General features: G+C 37.5%; 1 protein-coding gene across 1 annotated transcript; it reads right to left on the minus strand.

Annotated features, from left to right (window-relative positions):
- Nucleotides 1-8,808: 8,808 nt before the first annotated feature.
- LOC6556707 (gamma-tubulin complex component 2 homolog) lies at nucleotides 8,809-11,307 on the minus strand. Its single transcript, XM_001984236.3, has 2 exons — nucleotides 11,248-11,307; nucleotides 8,809-11,199 (listed from the first exon to the last, which is right to left on the minus strand). The coding sequence occupies exon 2, from the start codon at nucleotides 11,099-11,101 to the stop codon at nucleotides 8,846-8,848; it is 2,256 nt and encodes a 751-aa protein (XP_001984272.2). The 5' UTR covers nucleotides 11,102-11,199; nucleotides 11,248-11,307; the 3' UTR covers nucleotides 8,809-8,845.
- Between the last annotated feature and the right edge of the window lie 6,269 nt (nucleotides 11,308-17,576).

The following is a 17,576-nucleotide window of genomic DNA, read 5'->3' on the forward strand; positions in this document are numbered from 1 at the left end:
TTTTGAAGCATACTTTTTGGGGCGTTCTTGAGAACTTCAACTTTCATCCGTCTTGTTTACATTGGCCTTTGTGATTGTGAGTGCTGGCAGCAGACAAGACAAGTGCAGAGCATTGTTGTTGCCATGGGTTGCTGCTGGGATCAGGCTCTTTAGTTGTAATTAGAAAATCTCAACGGCTCCATTAATAATGTGTCAGTTTTGAGGAGCAATCGGCCACGCGCACCATTTGATTTATGTGTGTGCCGCTAAAGGACTAGCTAGAACCGCAAGGCGTACTTAATGGCCTGACATTTGATTACTCAATATGGGAAGTGGCAGTATCCTTGCCACTTCCTATCGGACTGTTCTGTTTGGTGCAACCTTCTTGCTTCGCATCTTGACTACTAATTGAGAAATTTATGCGTGTTTGTTGTTGCGTTTCGGTTGTCAAAGACCAGGTCCAAGTCTCTAGCTACTCGACAGCCTACTTTTGCGCCCACTCGCCTTTCGTTTTCGGGGTCCTGAAAGCTGTTTGAGCCTGCTGGCGAGTTATCTAAGAGGGTGCCATTGACAATTTCACCAGTCAGCTCGTTTTTCGGCGGTCTTAGGCAAGTGAGCCTGTCGTCCTCCAGTTTCGCAAGCACGGCAAATTCATAAAACGTGACAGGCAATGCCAAGCATTCAGTTCAACTTAGTCCAAAGTTGCTCTGATTCAGTCTCAAGCTGTTTTCACCTTGATTGAAAAACCAAAAGGCGCACGCGGTTTTTCCGGTGGCTGCCAGCGCGCTAAATTAATTTGACATTTGTGGCATTGTTGTGGTGAACATTGTGAACCGCTGTTATCCTAGCCGTGATTTATGCCAAAGAGTTGACACATTGCGGCCACTGTGGCCTGTCTTGGCTGATGAGCTTTACAAAGAAATTTGACGAAATTTGTGGCATAGTTAATTTTGTGCTCGTCTTGTTGGCGGATATTTGCTTTAAAGCTGTTTCGCTTTCTGAGAGATTCACAATCTTTTAGTTCTTCTAAAACATATGAATTGATTTCTGCTGAATTTCATCCATCCATAGCAAAGTATAAATTTAAGTTTCAGACGCAAGCAATTTGTGCTCTTGCAATCTCTTATTCTATTTCGATTCTTTCGAGTACCGTGCTATGCAAATTTTTTATGCGTTGACATTTGTATCATTAGCTCGTCCTTTTTTCAGTCCTTTTTTTTTTGCTAAATGGAGTACTCACAATGTCAGGATGAGCAGAGGATTCAGACTTGATCCGGATTTGTTGATGCGTGGCGCGGCTTTATGCTTTGTTATGCATTCAAGTGACAAGGAGAAAAAAAATCAAAAAGAGACACAAAAAAATACACATAAAACTTCGTTTTTTATGTACAAGCAGCAATAAAAATTTGTTTGGTAGAGCGTGGGACTTGAATCGTTCATAAGGCTGGTCATTTTTATTGCTCTGTTGCCTTTTAAGACTACCGAAAAAACTATTTAAAAACACACAAAGTTTGCCTTGTAGTTTTGGTGCATAAATTGCATACTCTGCAAAAATTCTGTTGGTTTCTGCAATTCTGTGCATTTTTACCCAATTCCATAATATACGTATATACTATTGTATGTCTGAAATTTCCTGTCATCGCCAATGCTCTCATTGTTATAATTCCACATCAGCATTTTAGTTTTTTTTTTTCGGTTACCACAACAATGACCGCCATTGCATGCAAATTTATTATATGCGAGTCTGTTTCACGAATATTTAATTTATTTTTATACTTCTTAGCTCAAATTTGATGAATGCTCTCAGGAACTTTAATAGCTATAAATTCTAAATTGTAATATAAATCCTATATTGTATTAAAACTAGCAGCTTGAGGCACCAAATAGTGTTAGCATTCTCGTTAGGCACGCTTTCATTTTGGGGCAGTTCTCTAATTATTTGTATATTTATTATACTATTTAGCTATTTGTAAATCTATCTGCAAATGCTGTGGGGCACTTCCCATTATTCATCTCTTGGTTCTCTATTTATTTTCATGTCAAGTTTTGCAATAGTTCAGCGCACAGTTTATGGTTTTGCCATTCGGCTAATGAGTTATGGCTGTGTGTGTTTGTATGCATATACACACTATGCCATGTTTGCATTTGCCAATTAAAATTACAGGAAATGTGGGACGGCTTTTGCCTGTGGTTTAGTACACACAATTTATTGTGGTCAATTGGTCGAGAAACGTTTTGGTTTTGTGGGCTCGTCATTTGTATGAATTTATCATTTTTAAGAAAATTGCATTTGCCTTAAAATAAGCTTCAGATTTTATATTATGTGCTTTGATTTAGGGTTTTCCTGTTGAATCTGTATGTTAATATTCTCTGCGACGCTCCAACAGATTGTAACCACGGGCACCACTGGCCACTGAAAAGCAATTTTCAATGTGCATCAAAATTCAATCAATCAATCAACGTGCACACGCCACAACCACAAACCCACAGTTATACGGCACATAGCAAAATTTTAATGCTGGAGCAAAAAGAAAAAATGTAAAAGCAGATTGCTCCGCTTTGGCTACATAAGTGCCTTACGGCGAAGGTTTGACAGTTGGCAGACAGTTGACAGGTAAACCGTAGAGTAAAGAACGGACTCCGGAATGTGTTTGAGAGACCGGAACTGGAGTGCCTTCATTTTCATAACGAAGCTTGCATTTTATGCAGACTTTTACTCACCAACCTCAACTATAAATACGATTTGTATCTGGCTAAAGTTACTCAATTCTTAAAGTGCTCAAGACACTAAGAAAGAAAAAAGTTGAATACTAGAGATTTACATATTTTAAGCAAAAGTGTTGTCTGTCTATTTTTTAAATTTTTATTTAGGGTCAAACAAAATCGAATTAATTGTCTAGCGACCAAAAGCAAAAATCTGGAGGTTATATAAAATCTATTAAATTCCTGACAACAAATATTTGTTGGCAATTTAAATTCCTTATAAGCTGCTTAAATAACTTGCTACTAGCTTCGCCCTTCTCATGCATTAACATAGCTTATGAACGTACCTACACACATTCCATTTTCATTTTAAGCCATAAATCTACAACACATGCCGAGCTGAGGACGCAGAAAGTGAAAGCAAACAACAAACGGCAAACAAATCCAAAAACTACTTTTTAGAACTTCACGCGCCCTAAGTGAAGACCCTCCTCAAATTTACATAACAAGTCTCCTTCGCCCAACTCGATGGAAAGTGGGACGAGACTATATGGTGTTTGACTGTATGTCTGGCTAATTTTCTATGGCCAAGAAATGCCTAATGAAGTCCTCGAATTGTCACAGGCAGCTGTTTCGGAAGGTGGCTGAAAAAACTTGGAGAACTTGAAAATTCTGCGAGGGTCTCTTGAGTTACTGGCATTCTTTGATGGACACATATTTATATTCATAAATTAATAATACAAAATTGAATTGAATGAAATTCCCAAATATTTTTTTTGCCTATAACTGCGTAGTAATAAAATAAATGATAAGGGGCGCTTCTCTTATTACTTTCTTCGATTTTTATATTCAAACCCAGGGGCATTGCAAACCACAACAAATTGATATCCCTTAATATATTTAGTAAAATCAAATTAGTACAAGCGGCCCAAATAAGCTGATATACAAAGTTCATACGGCTCCAAGCATCCAGGGAAAAACAAGAGGGGTCATGTGCTGGAATGATGCCTCTCGATTCATGTAAATTTCATGCGCTTGCTATCGATATTAAATTAAAGCGATAACAAATTGTAATTACAGGGCACGTGGATGTTTTTCGACAAGAGCTGCACTGCGGCACACACATAAATAAATAAATTGACATAAATTAGTGGAAATTGAAAAAATGGCGGCGAACAGCAACGCCAATGAACAGCATTTGGTCCAGTTTTGCCAGCTACCGGGGGCTTTTGTCTTTGTCTTTGTGTTTGTGTTTATCTCTGTCTTTGTTCGGTTGGTTATAAATGTGGCTTTTATCGCTGGCCAGCAAAGGGTGAGTCGTGTAAAACTGTCAGTGAGTATTAAAGACACATGGACCATTCATTCAGCTTGGTTCGTGTGTGTGTGTGTCATAAATTAAAAGCTAAATAAGGACACGAAATAAATTACAATTTGATTGCACAAGAGACATGAAACTGCCGCCAGTCTCTCAACAAGTTTGCCTGCAGTCAATACTCTTGGCATAGCTTACTTAAACTCGAGTATTGTAAACAGCTTGTATAATTTGTTATACATTATATAATTGTGTTTAATCTTTGCCTGCGTAAGGCACTTAGTTGCCTGAGGCCTGCTCTTGGGACTTCTAAGCTAAAATCACACACACCCACATCTCTAGAAGTTAAATAATGTTCTTCCATATTTTACAAGCATTTAAGCCGCTTAGCCCTAATAAGAATATTACATACTTAAGTCAAAAAGTGGTTTGCCACTGGCTGCAGTCGTCAATGGCATTCGATGTAATGCGCTTTTTAGATTAACTCCAATTAGGCAAATGCTGAAATAAGTCCACATCATATGCATATGCACATATGTTGTGCTTCATGAATATGTAATTGGAATTTGCGCAATATTATTTCGATGTCTCATCCGATATTGAAAACTGTGCTCGTGCTTTCGTGTTCGCCTGGCAATTAAGTTCAAGCTGACAGTCTGTGTTGGCATTTGACATTCGACAATCACACTTACACACATGACCCATGGAATTGAGCACACACAATTGCTAAGCCACAGCCACCGGCTTGGCTATATTAGCGGTGATATGACAAACAGCGGAGCCTGTTTGCTTTGTGCAACCCAAGAGCAACAGCAGTAACAAGCACTATCCAGAAACAGGCGCGACTCAAATATACCCTTTAGACAGATTGTTAGTATTGAGAGTTGACAGATCATTTTAAAAACTAAACTTGAATTTAGTTTAATATTTGAATTTGTCTAATTGTGCAAGTCCGGCAGGAACACTTAACATATTTGTGTGTACTTTAAGAAATAAAAGAGAAAGCTTAAGTGTTCTTCATATTTTCAGAGAGATACAGCCACCGTCCACTCATCGCGCTGCTGGTTACAGAGCATAAGATAATACCAGCCACATCCTACAGACCATAATCCTTGCTGAAATGAAGCCATCATGTCTATGAGTGGTATCTCGCCGCTAATGAGCATTATGCGCTTTTGTGGGTTTTTAAGTTTAATTAGTGAATGTCGCTTGAGTGTTTGGGAGTCACTTCACTTGCGTTTATGTTGTTGAAATTGCGTTCTCGATTCTGTTTTGAGGCTGGCTAACAACTAAATATTAAGGCATACATTTTAAGAGTGTGGGTATTAGACACTGGCTTAGTTAGAAAATTGCTGCCAATTCAAGAGATGCCATCTCAGCTTACTAGTATAAATAATAATGAGTATGGTTACAGGAAGTGTAAGATTGTACAACAAAAACAGCTTTGCGACCTATTCAGATCAATGGTGTCCTGAGCACATGTAACATAAAACTAATTACAAATTTGTATCTAACTAATTTTAGAAACCTTTCGTTATGAATGCCAACACTTAATCTGTCACCAGCAAACCCAATGATATCCCAACACATCGGGACGCCACTTGAAACGAGCCTCTACAGTTGGTATCTGCATCATTTAGTTTAATGGTCAAATTTCGGGAAACTGCACAACGTGCTTGTTGCCAAGCGTTAGGGCTTTGAGCCAAAATGCCATCAACCCTGCCATAACCTGTACAGGATGCACATCCTGTACTTATTGCATACAAAATGCAGACATCGCTTTATCTTAATGACAAACCACTCTCACACAACTACGCACATCTCTATATCATATTTCTATATGTGACTTGATCCCCAATATTTTGCGTACATTTACAGTTTTTAACATTTTTCGACTGACTCATGAAAAATATACAAATATTTTATCTATGTCAGCACAACAATGAATAGTTCATCAGTTTTTTTTTATAACATACAAACGATGGTGGGACAAACAAATTAATAAGTGCACCTGCAATTCATCTGTGCATGAAATGAATGCAAGTGCATTCTACTCATCTGTATTGGGGCACTTAAAAATGGCTTTTTTCTAGAGTGTTTCTTTTTGAATGCAGCAACTACAAACCCTCATAGGTTTTTAATTATCTTAATTGGTTGTTTAAATTTTTCACTTTTTTTTTAAGTGTATACACATGAACTTTGAATATCTAATATGTTTTTTATTTTATTATAACTAGACTATTATAATATAATCAAATTTAAAAATTGTTGAAGTTTTTTCCATGAAACACCAACATTGAAATTAAATTGATTTAAACTAATTAAGCACTAAAGCACTTCAATGTCTTCAATATACAATTTGTATAACTTTTAATTGTGATTAATGCTATTTTACAAAAGCCGCTGCCTTTTGCTGAGGAAGAAAAAAAAAGAAGGCAACATTTTAATTAAAATTTGTAACAAAACTTTTTAATGAAATAGTTGTGAAATTAATTTTTTTTTTTTTTTGCTGATTAGTTTTTATATATGCATTCATTTGGAATAGACTTTTACTTTAATATTGCAGCTTTGGCTTTAAGGACTCACTTTGTAGTCATTAATACTGCGCTACACGATCGTTAATAAGATTTTGTGAGTAATTAATAAGATGGTCAAAGTGTTGGGCAAGGGGACAGAATAAGGGAATGGCTTCTAGCTAGCGCTAAGCGCTTGATTTATTTGCATTTAAGCTGGCAGAAAATTGAACGAAGCAAATAGCAGACAACTTCAAACGAGACGCAACAGGAAGCATATTTAGGTGTCGGGGAATTGTTGGGACCCTGAGTTGGGTCGATGAAAACTTTGGCATTGACAATACTTTTCCAGCGCCAAACGGTTTTTTTTTTGGGAAGCGCTTTTAAAATACATTTTTCTTTTTGGTTGCTTGGCTTAATTAGCACAAAAAGACTGACGGCATCGGCAAAAAGGAAACTCAAACAAATTGGTTTTAAATTTCAGTATAAAATAAGTCTAGTATCCCCCTTACTTTCAAGCAATTTCTCGACTTTCTCCAAGTTTGAGCAGTAAAAGTAATTATGCGCACAAAAGTAGGCAATTCTTTTTAAACACCCGAAAACTGCGTCGTTTGCAAGTTCGAATAACCTGTTATAGAAAAATTAAGTAGGTATATACTATATATTAATATATTATATATATTAATATAATAAATATGTGCATATGAGTATATGAGTATAGGGTATCCATCATCAGGACACAGCTATTTAAACTAACATACTTTCTCTATTTTGTCAGCTTCACATTGAAATGCCAATTTGTAAAAGTGAAATATAAATTATTGAAGCGTTAAATGGTATAAGAGTGAGAAAAAATAGCAGACCACAAGCAAAGGAAAGCAACAATGGCTATTATATAGCTAGCCAGGCAACAAATTATTTATACAGTTTTGACTTCATATTTTGCCAATGGTCGATAAAGTAAGTGAAATAATCCAATGCGTTTCTATTTTAAACATTGTTGTGATTACAATCAGATTTGAATGAAAACTTCGTTAATCGAAAGAAAACATATAAGTAAAATGAAAATAAAATCAATATACAGTTCAGTTTGTCCTGACTTACTGACAGATTGGTGATTTGTGGTCAACGTGCAGCTCAAAATTTATTGGAGTCTTTCTCTCAAGATTAAACGCTAAGACGGGTATCAGAAAAATTTGACCCGCAAGTGGAGACAAAAGTTATTATTATTGTTTTATCTGCCAAGTCTGCTTCTTTTACTCATTTAATAATAATCATAAATGTAATGAACTGGAATTTAGGGCTTATGTTTAAATATAACAAAATCGGTTTGAAGTACTTTGCCAGACCTACAAGGCAAGGTTTATTACATTCTAGAAGTAATAATAATATTCATGCTGTGTGCGCAGTATTAAGAAACCGTTCCAAATTAAGGTTGTCAAATATTTGCACAAATTTCTTGCCTCCCTGTGATTGCTCGTTTACTTATACATTATATATGCCCAGGCATACATACAGACATACTTGTATATAAACAGATCCTTGGCCCACTTCAGTTAATCAATACTTGGTAATCATTCAATCTTGTTTGTCATCTCACCTGTCGCTTTGCTTATGCAACACCAAAAGTTATGATAAGATTGGACAAGACTTTGTTGCCGTCATTATTCAAGTGTTCAATTGGGCTTTCAATAAATTTTCGTTTTATAATCCGTAAAGTTAGTAACTACAATGTCACAATTAAATTGTTGTTACTTTAATCTTTTTATCTACATAATTCCTAAAGTTTTCAATGGGTTATTAAATATTTTACACAATTTTTTCTATGGCTCTGTATTTTTTCACTGCAATAAATGATGCTCCATAAATGCCTTTTATGAAATTGAATTTTCAATTCATGTGTTTCATTACACGATGTTTTTTGTTTCGTGGCAACGATATACAAACCACAAAAGCAGAGGCAACACAAAACGACACAATCAAAAACACTGGGAAAATGGGAAAGGCGGGGTGCATTGGCGGCAGCACCAACGCCAACACATTTCAAACAAATATAAATATTTGCCTCTGCCACATGGGGCGACACCGAAACACACACAAAGTGGGCATGAACAGGCAAATACATTTATGAATTTTGCAGGAGCAAAGTCCATACTGTAAAATGGGGCGAGAATGCAAGAGAAGTGATATGAGATAGTAGCAGAGAAATGTTCTGTTCACATTGCTAACGATTTTTAAACAGACAGCAATCGTAAATAAATATTTTGATTTATTGAATGCTTCAATATTTCCTCACAATTGATATGTATGCACATATTGTGGTATTTATGCATACATGTTAATAATCATTTAAGATTTTGTCGGTATAGAACCCATTGAAATTGATTCTATGTAAGAGGTTCATACAACGATCGGTGATATTATTTCCGGACAGTTTTTTGATTTGTTTGAGGAATGTTATAAGCGTATCTGTAAATTCCACATCAAAGCATTTCACCTGTTCCCCAAACGCAATCATCTCATCCGGCTTGCTTTCGCACTGAATGAATTTGCAGAATTTGAGACAGATCTCACATAGCTTAAAAACGGCACGATTGAAATGTGACGATTCGGCGAGCATATTGTCCCTTAGGCACAGATAGAGAAAATCCGACTGCAGCGAGAGCAGCATTTCCAGATTCTGTATCTTCTTCATCTTCTCAATGAAGATCTTCCAATTGGGCTCAATGATCTCAACCATCATGTAGTACTCCAGATCCTGGATGGTGTTCATCATGCGCTGACGCACCATAAGCACACAACTTTCATGTGGTGTAATTTTCATCGAGTACTCCTTCCAGCTTTTGCACAGTTGGCGTTCGACATGCTTGCAATAAAAGAGCTGGCGGAAGAGCATCTGGTATTGGGTCATAACGGTGCGATTAATAACCAGCGAAATGGGCCAGTTCACTTCGTAGGTAAAGACAAAGCTCTGGAAGCCACTGGGTTCTTCTTGATCCTGCTTATTGAGCTGTGACATTTGAGTGAAATAGTCTAAGGGAAGCAAACCACAATGCAGATTATTCTTGTGGGGATCACTGCGTGCCGAGGACAGGCTAAGCGAGAGGCCCAATAGATTATCCAGCTTCAAGGGTTGCACACTTCCTATATTCTTTGACAGCTCCTCCTCGCAGACATCCATAAACTGCATGATGAAGTCACCCTGATTAAGTAGCAGATAACGCTTAATCGACTGCATATGTCCCATTAGATCATGATCATTGATCAGCACATCATAGAGCGTGTGTGCCGCAAAGAAATAGGCATCATTGATAACAGGCACATGCTGGTCGTTGGTTGGATCGAACTCCAAATTGAATACCATAGTGTTCATCACCTGTTTACCGCACTGCCGGATCACCTGAATGTACTTGCCAGTGCGCAGTATTCTGTCCGATTGCATCTCAAGGAATGTGGGTATACATTTGGAGCGCAGTGTGTAACGCTTCTCCCAGTATTCGTCGGGAGACAGCTCTGCCAGGTGTATGTTCTTGTTGTCTTCGACGAGAAACTCACGCTTACTGTCCACGATAACGCCCTTTTGTATCCAAAGCTTGAGCATCTTCATATACGGCACAGCCGCTTTACTGGCCAGCTCAATGAACGCATTCCGGGTGCTCTGATCACTCTCTAGCTGCTTGATGCGAGCGCAGAGATGCGAAAGAACGGCACCACCTTGAAGATGTTGCAACTGTATCTCCGACACGGTGATGAAGATGTCGTCCATAAGCCAAGTGGTCGGTTGCAGATAGTAGTGAAGCTTCGCAAGCGTTAGCTCCTTATCGGACAGCTGCTCCTCAGCCTGCGCCAACAGCACATAGAAATCTTTTCTTATTCGAATCAGTTCTGCATTGAGCGCATTGATGACCTGCCCACTTTGCTCCGTTGCCGCAACTGCTCTCTGGATGCCCATAAAGTGTGAGGCCAGCGGCAAGATTTCATGCACTATTTCCTTCAGCGATTTATCCAGCTCCTTATCTACGCTGAAGTGCGTCTTGTACTTGTCCATGCCCTTGGCTTGCAGATCCCGCGGCTGCGGCTCAATATACTCGCCACGTATGCCACTCAAACAGTAGATTAAATCGTTGAGAATTAAATTCTCCTGAGAATCCAGCGGCAGGCTGGCCAACTTTTGTTTGGGCCCCAAACCCTTACCCTCCACCTTGCAATAGTCCCAGAGTAAGTTTGAGACATGCCCAACCGGAAAACCATTGAAATCAGCATCTTGACTATTCCAATTAGATTTCTCGCCTATTGCTTTGCTTTGTGGGTATTCGCTTGACAGGATGTTGCTGGTTGCAGTGAATCTACTGCCACAATCGCTACTGTTGAAATTCAAATGTTTGCCAACGGTATGTGGAGTAATTGGCTTGCTGGGTGGCAACCGGTTTCCAGTTGGACTCTTCTCCGTCTTATGTCTGGTCGGGTGCTTGGGAAGCATAGGAAGCTCCCAAGATTTGAATACAGCTGCCGCTGCATTGGTTTGCTCATCAGCCCGGCTTCGTGAAATTGCGTCATCGGTAGCATTTAGGTAATGCATCTTTGGCGGTAACATATTATAACCATAGAATAGAGCTGTTGTCCGACAGTGCGTATGTGGGATCCTTGCGGATATTTAGGTTTGTTAATGAACTTTGGCTAGGTTTTCACGACCTGAAAAAAATACAACAAATTACATCGAATAATTAACATTATACATACCTTTGATTTGATGTGTACCTATTTTTTATTTATTATTTTTAAGTAGCAAATCTAAATGATATTGTTTGTCACGGATAGTTGAAAAATCAGTTGCAATTGTCGCAGAAAAATGTCAATACATTTAAAGTAAATGTGAAATGTTGTTGAATTTCAGGCATAAGCAAATATATTACTTCAATATTTTATGAGTGACGGAAAGCTAAAACGAATGAATCGATTCTGACATTGACAGCTGATCTGATTGAGTTGAGCAGCTTTAATAATATATAAGATGACATCGCATAAAATTTGATTGTTGAGTAGGCATAGGAATTGAAGGCCCAACATATTACTTAAAAGACAAGAGACAGAATGAAAAGTAGTTGAAGTCCTATTACGTATATTTCTGGCTTTTTCGGCTTAAAGATTCATTCAGCTTTGTTTAGACTCTCCTAGACACACAAATACAATAACAAGAATGCCAGAGGAAAAAAAACTAACAGCAAAGCCCACAAATATGCCGAAACGATTGCGCTTTCGACACGGCAGTCGGCCACAGAGGGAGGTCGAGTGACAGGCTGGAATTGGAAAGGGATTCGTTTAAGTCCCATTCCACCCCTGCTCCTTGTGGCAGGCGCTTCATTGTCGCTATCATTGTTGTCAAGCAGCTCCGACAAAACAAGTTGGGGAACGGCAAAAGGCAAAAAGTTCTACGCACGTTTCTTGCTCATATGTCAAATCTGGTATTTGTTTTTTTTCTGTATTTTTTTTTGGTTTTCGATTTTGGCATTCGGTTTGGTCCCCGAAAAATGTTTTTACATGATGAAGGGTTTCACTTGATTTGGTTGGTTTGCCATTTTTCTGGTTTCACCGCCTGTTACACTTGTTGTACTTGTTCTTCTTATTGTTGTTGTTGATGTTGTTCCAGTTGTTGTGATGTGTGTGTCAAGCACTTGGGAGCATGAGGCCCGACTTTATTTAGTCATATGCACAATGCCAAACAGAGCAAATGAAAAATCAACATTAAACATATGCTCGTGTTGAACAAATCGCTTAAATTTCCATATGGCAAAGGGGGAAAGGGATGTGATAGCTGATTGCACAAGAAAAATGTGGGACAACAAACGACTAGATAGCCAACTAAATGTAAATAGTTGACAGAGCAATGACCAGAGATACATTACACATTTATACTCTGTATAAGCAATTGTCAATTGTCTGTACTAAAGCCTTTTATCAACAACAATCTGAGGCATTAAAATTGACATTAAAAAGTAAATGCTTATTTAGATTTTATTTTTATTTGTATACACAACTACAAGGGAGTTAAACCGTCGACACTCGCTTTAAATGTCTTATGCTTTGTATATATGAATAAATTTGCAGTTTTTTGCTGCGGTATTCGCTTCTATGAAATTTTCCTTAAAATCCACTAAAAGGTTGAAGTCTAAACTCCACACAGCTGTCTGTCGACAAACATAGTGGCGCAAAATGTGCAACCTGCTGATCCTTTACTTTGCATATTGCTATTTCTGTTTCTGTTGCTAACCTGCAGAAATGCCTGTGGCATTTGGCTGGCTTTGGTTTTCAGCGGCATATGCAAATGTCATGGCACTTTGAAATCAATTTCGCATGAGAGCAAAAACTCAAATGGTGCCATATGAGGCTTCAATCGTATAATAGCTATGAAGGCGACGGTTAAATGAAGCGAGAGTGTTTTATGCAATAGATGCAATTACTTACATATGTATAAAGATAAATACATAAATGTGTGTCTGTGTGTTGGTGTAAGTGTGTGTGTGTGTGTATATGACTGTGTATTTGTATGCCTGGATGAATGCCAACAAACGAACAGAGCTTTTGGCATTTGCATACAAACGCGCAAATTTCAGCAGTCAAGTCCAAGTCACCGTTTAGTGGACAGCTGTCATTTTAATACCCACTATACAAATATTGCAATGGGTATATTCAGCGAAAGACATATTTCAATTATAAAATGACAGAAGTTTATCTGCAAATATTCATATTTTATTTTAGAATATTTTGAGCGCCACTGTATATTTGAATTGAATCTTAATGTGGTTTTATATATGATGAAATTAAACTACTCCGGTTAGTGGGTATCTTCTGGTCACTCCAGCATACTGAGTTGTAAATTCTAGAATTTTGTTTTCGGTGCGCGACAAGCTGCTGCTTCTCCTCGCCCGAATTCGCCCAGAGGATTGAGATGGTCCACATTGCACTTAAGTGCTTAAGCGCTTTATGGGACATTGTGTTTGGTTGACAGAGCGACTGAGCTGAAGTGACTGCCGGACAGTAGTGTCAGCCTCCAGCAAAAAATCATTAGCTGCAGCTCACGTTATCAGAATTCTAGGCGTCTCAAGAGAGATAGAGAAAGAGAGAGAGAGAGAGAGAGAGAGAGAGAGAGAGAGAGAGAGAGAGAGAGAGAGAGAGAGAAGTGAACAGTTGTTTATAAAAATCCAGAAATGCCGCTGATGATAATATCCGCTGTGACATGAGTTAACTTTTAAATGTATGCGAACTGCGTCCTCGCAATTTAATTTGCAAATGGGCAACGTCTATAAAAACACACACACACACACACAGAAACGCCAATCGTTGCAATGCAAAGAACAACATAAATAAAGTCATTTTATCTGGCAATCTAACTGCATTGGGAAGCTATCAATTAGTCTAGATGCAGATTTAAAAAACTTGTTAGTTTCAGAAATCATAGTTCTTAAATTTGAGTGAGTATTTAAGAAAGTTTATATATTCGCACAGCATACAAAATTTCGATTCGGCTTATTGCTCTTGCACTTTGCATTTTGAAATAAAATAAAAAAGTTTGTCAAGTAAAGTGTATAGATTTATTACTTAATTAAAACTTATTATTTTTGCGTTTCTCTTTGATATTTTAGTTATAGTTGAAGTAACTTTTAGTTTGAGATTGAGTTTTAATTTTTCTTAAAAGTGTACTACCTAACAAAGGATGAAAGGATCATAAGGACAAAGTTGAACTTTGTTTTTTGTTTGGCTGTCTGTTTTTATCCGAGTCGAATATGCAATTTTACAGTTACTTATCAGCATCTAGCTAAGTGTTTTTAGTGTTGGAACATCATTTTTTGTGTTTTGATAAAATTGGCTGTAATTCAATTAAGTAGCAACTAAAACTTGTATTTACAACATGACAATTCGCTTATCACAGTCAAACGATACTTTAACTAACTGAATGTCACAGAGAATTGTCACTTGAAAGTTTTTAGCACTAACCAATGAACTATGTCGCTTCACTTGTCACAACTTTTACTGTTTTCGTTCTGCCCTGTTTCAAAGTGACATATTTCGCACATTAAACTTGTGTATTTCGCAACTTTAACAACTTGTTGTTGTTATTGTTAATGTTATTGTCGACATTGTTGTACGATTTGGTTAGGTGGTTTTACGGGATTTTCACACTTGTGAAATACTTCAGCGAATTTTAGTGGTTGACGAGCTGTTTACATGTGGCAATATATGTATATTCATTTCCCTTCTCTTATACATTGTATTTTGGATCCATCACCATCCTCAGTAACAATAATTAATAATTGAAACTATTAATAATAAAGAGCAATCTCTGTAACTGAAGATAAATGTTTGTGTTTTGTTTGTGCAGCATATTTTTCACATAGAATTTTGTGTGGCAGAACCTGTGTCGCCACCAACACAAGTGCAATGATCCAGTCAAAAGCAAATAGAGACACACTTTTTAAAGCACAGCAGTCTGTCACATTGTAGAACACACACACTAACAGTGTGCTTGTAAATGTGGTTGTAGTAGTATTACCTACTGAGTTGGCAATATTGGGCTACCAAATAAGATAACCCCAAACCAACCGTGCTGAAGAAGTTCACATGTATCAACGGAATCATTTCTCATGTTTTTGTCCCACTCTTCTGGCCATGCTTCGTGGTCTAAATTATGAGGCAACAGACAACTCGAATTCGCAGCTGTGCCTTAGCACAGTGGTAGTCCCGAATGAGTTACGGCAGCACATTAGTAATGATTAAGTTGCAGGTGTCCTAACAGGCTATCTGGCTACACGCATACAGCAATACATTGTGGTAGCAAAGTGAGGCACCACTCAACACATCGGACACATCTGACTATCTAGAAACAATTGAATTTGTCCATGAAATTTCAATATCTGCACCGGTTACCACTGAAATTTGACAGTAAGCTGATTGCACAGAAGAGTTCATAATTGAAGTAACTGTGGACTAGCATTACAAAGAGCTCAAAGAGCCACAAATGACGACCATCGCATTGTGGCCAGTTGCACAAGGCCAAACACAATGCCCCTTTTGTCGATTGTTTAATTGTTGACAATTGATTCCTGCTGTGTAAACTAGTCTTCGTTTGTGAGAATGCAATTTGATTTGCGTGCCATTTTCGAAGCTCAAGAATTATGCACCAAAAATGACCTTGTCACAGAATAGATGTTGAGTTCAAGATTATCATTCATTGTCTTTTCAGACCAAATTATAAAATCATGAGTTGCTGTTTGGTCAAAAAGAAAGCTTAACGACTTTAATAGAGAGAGAGAGAGAGAGAGAGAGAGAGAGAGAGAGAGAGAGAGACACACAGAAAGGTAAAGAGAGACTGAGAAGGAAAGCCGTCAATAACTGAGTCACGATTGAAACGATTTTAAAGTTTAAGAAGTTCATTCGGGTTTCACTGATCCGAATTCATTTCTCTTCATGTCTCTACCAACACTCTTATACACTCTGCGCTATTTGCTTTTGCAATTACATAATTGCAACATAAACATTGTGGTCGCCGTTAGCATTTTGGCAAACAAACATTATATGCATGATAGTCCAATAGTATTCAGCATAACCGCGAGGCATATCAGTAAATTATGCAGTAATCAACGCTATCCCTAGGACCATCAGCCAATAATTGTATAGTAAATACACTCAATTACTTGAAAATATTAAATTTATTCGTGGCAAGATGATACCCTTTACATGTTAAGTCAATATATGTAAGATGTTCAAATTGCAGGCTAAGAAAATTAACTAAACTGTAAACTTAAACTGGACCGTCAATTCAACAGTGCTGTCCATAAATTGCAACTAAATGTATTTCAAACAGGTTATCAAATGCATCTAAACTTGGTTTCTTTTCTTTATTGCCTTCTCAGAAGAAGTTAAATCCTTTACGCTATGGGCAATGCACTGTCCATTTGCCAAATTGCATAAATAATTGATTGACCTGTGCCTGTGCAGCTGCTTTCACGGCCGGGTTGTCAGCAAAGTGTCCCAGGTAAGTGTCGGTATTCGTCAAGCCTTTGTCCCCCAATTCAGTCGCATAACAAATAAAATAAGACTGGCATTGCATTGCAATCAATTCGCCCGCATTGGTCCACAACGGTCAATAGCCAATCGCGTCCATCTGATTGTCGATGCCAGACGCAACTTGGTTATGCCCAGAAAATTCCTTTTATTTATAGCGTTACTTATTGCTCTCTTCACCTGTCTTAAATACAATTATGCTTGGGCTTCTGCAACATTCTACATTGAACAAAAATTGATGGAAAAAATATTCAAGCGGTAATAAACACATATGCAAGTCATTGACCAAAAAAAGTGAATTACCAATTTACAATGACAATAAAAAAGAAGTCTTTCAAGTCTAGACGTATAATCTCGACTAGAAATTACCCTTTACCGATGTCTTAGTAATGTAAACAGCTGCAAATAAATCAATTTCGTATTTTCTAGCTATTTTTACAGATGGACTAAATTTAGTATAAGTAACCCTCTGAGCAGAACCACCTTAAACCACATAAATCGCGAGCAAGCAGCGCTTGTGGTTGCCTTGACTGGGTGCTCATAAAAATGCCTCATTAGCATGCCATGAATAACAAAAGAGGCAAAACCAACAAGTAAAAGGACCTTTGCAGGATCAGCATGTAAGACGATGCTATTGTGATGGGTGTACTCTTACATTAAATTTGTCAGTGATATATTTAAGCTTAGAAAAGTTTTAAAAAGACTGTTTCAAGTTTTTCTTTTCACAAATCTGATATATTATTCATTTGTTTGCTGAGATAAACTATGCTAGTCTTAAAATATTCAAACAATAAATCAAATAACTAAAGAGGCCCGTAAATATTATTCTGAAAAAAGTTTTGTTCATTTTTCTCTTGTCCAAGATCCCGTATTAAGTCATACTCGTATCTACAAGAATACCAGTTGATATTATTAAATATCTTACAATCTCTTATATGGATCTTACTTAAAAAGTACAGTGCCAGAATTGAGAATTAATTCCTAATTATTTAATAAGCGTTGACAAAGTT

The sequence above is a fragment of the Drosophila grimshawi genome, unplaced genomic scaffold (genome assembly GCF_018153295.1).
Source record: "Drosophila grimshawi isolate 15287-2541.00 unplaced genomic scaffold, ASM1815329v1 contig_44, whole genome shotgun sequence".
NCBI classification, from domain to species: Eukaryota; Metazoa; Arthropoda; class Insecta; order Diptera; family Drosophilidae; genus Drosophila; species Drosophila grimshawi.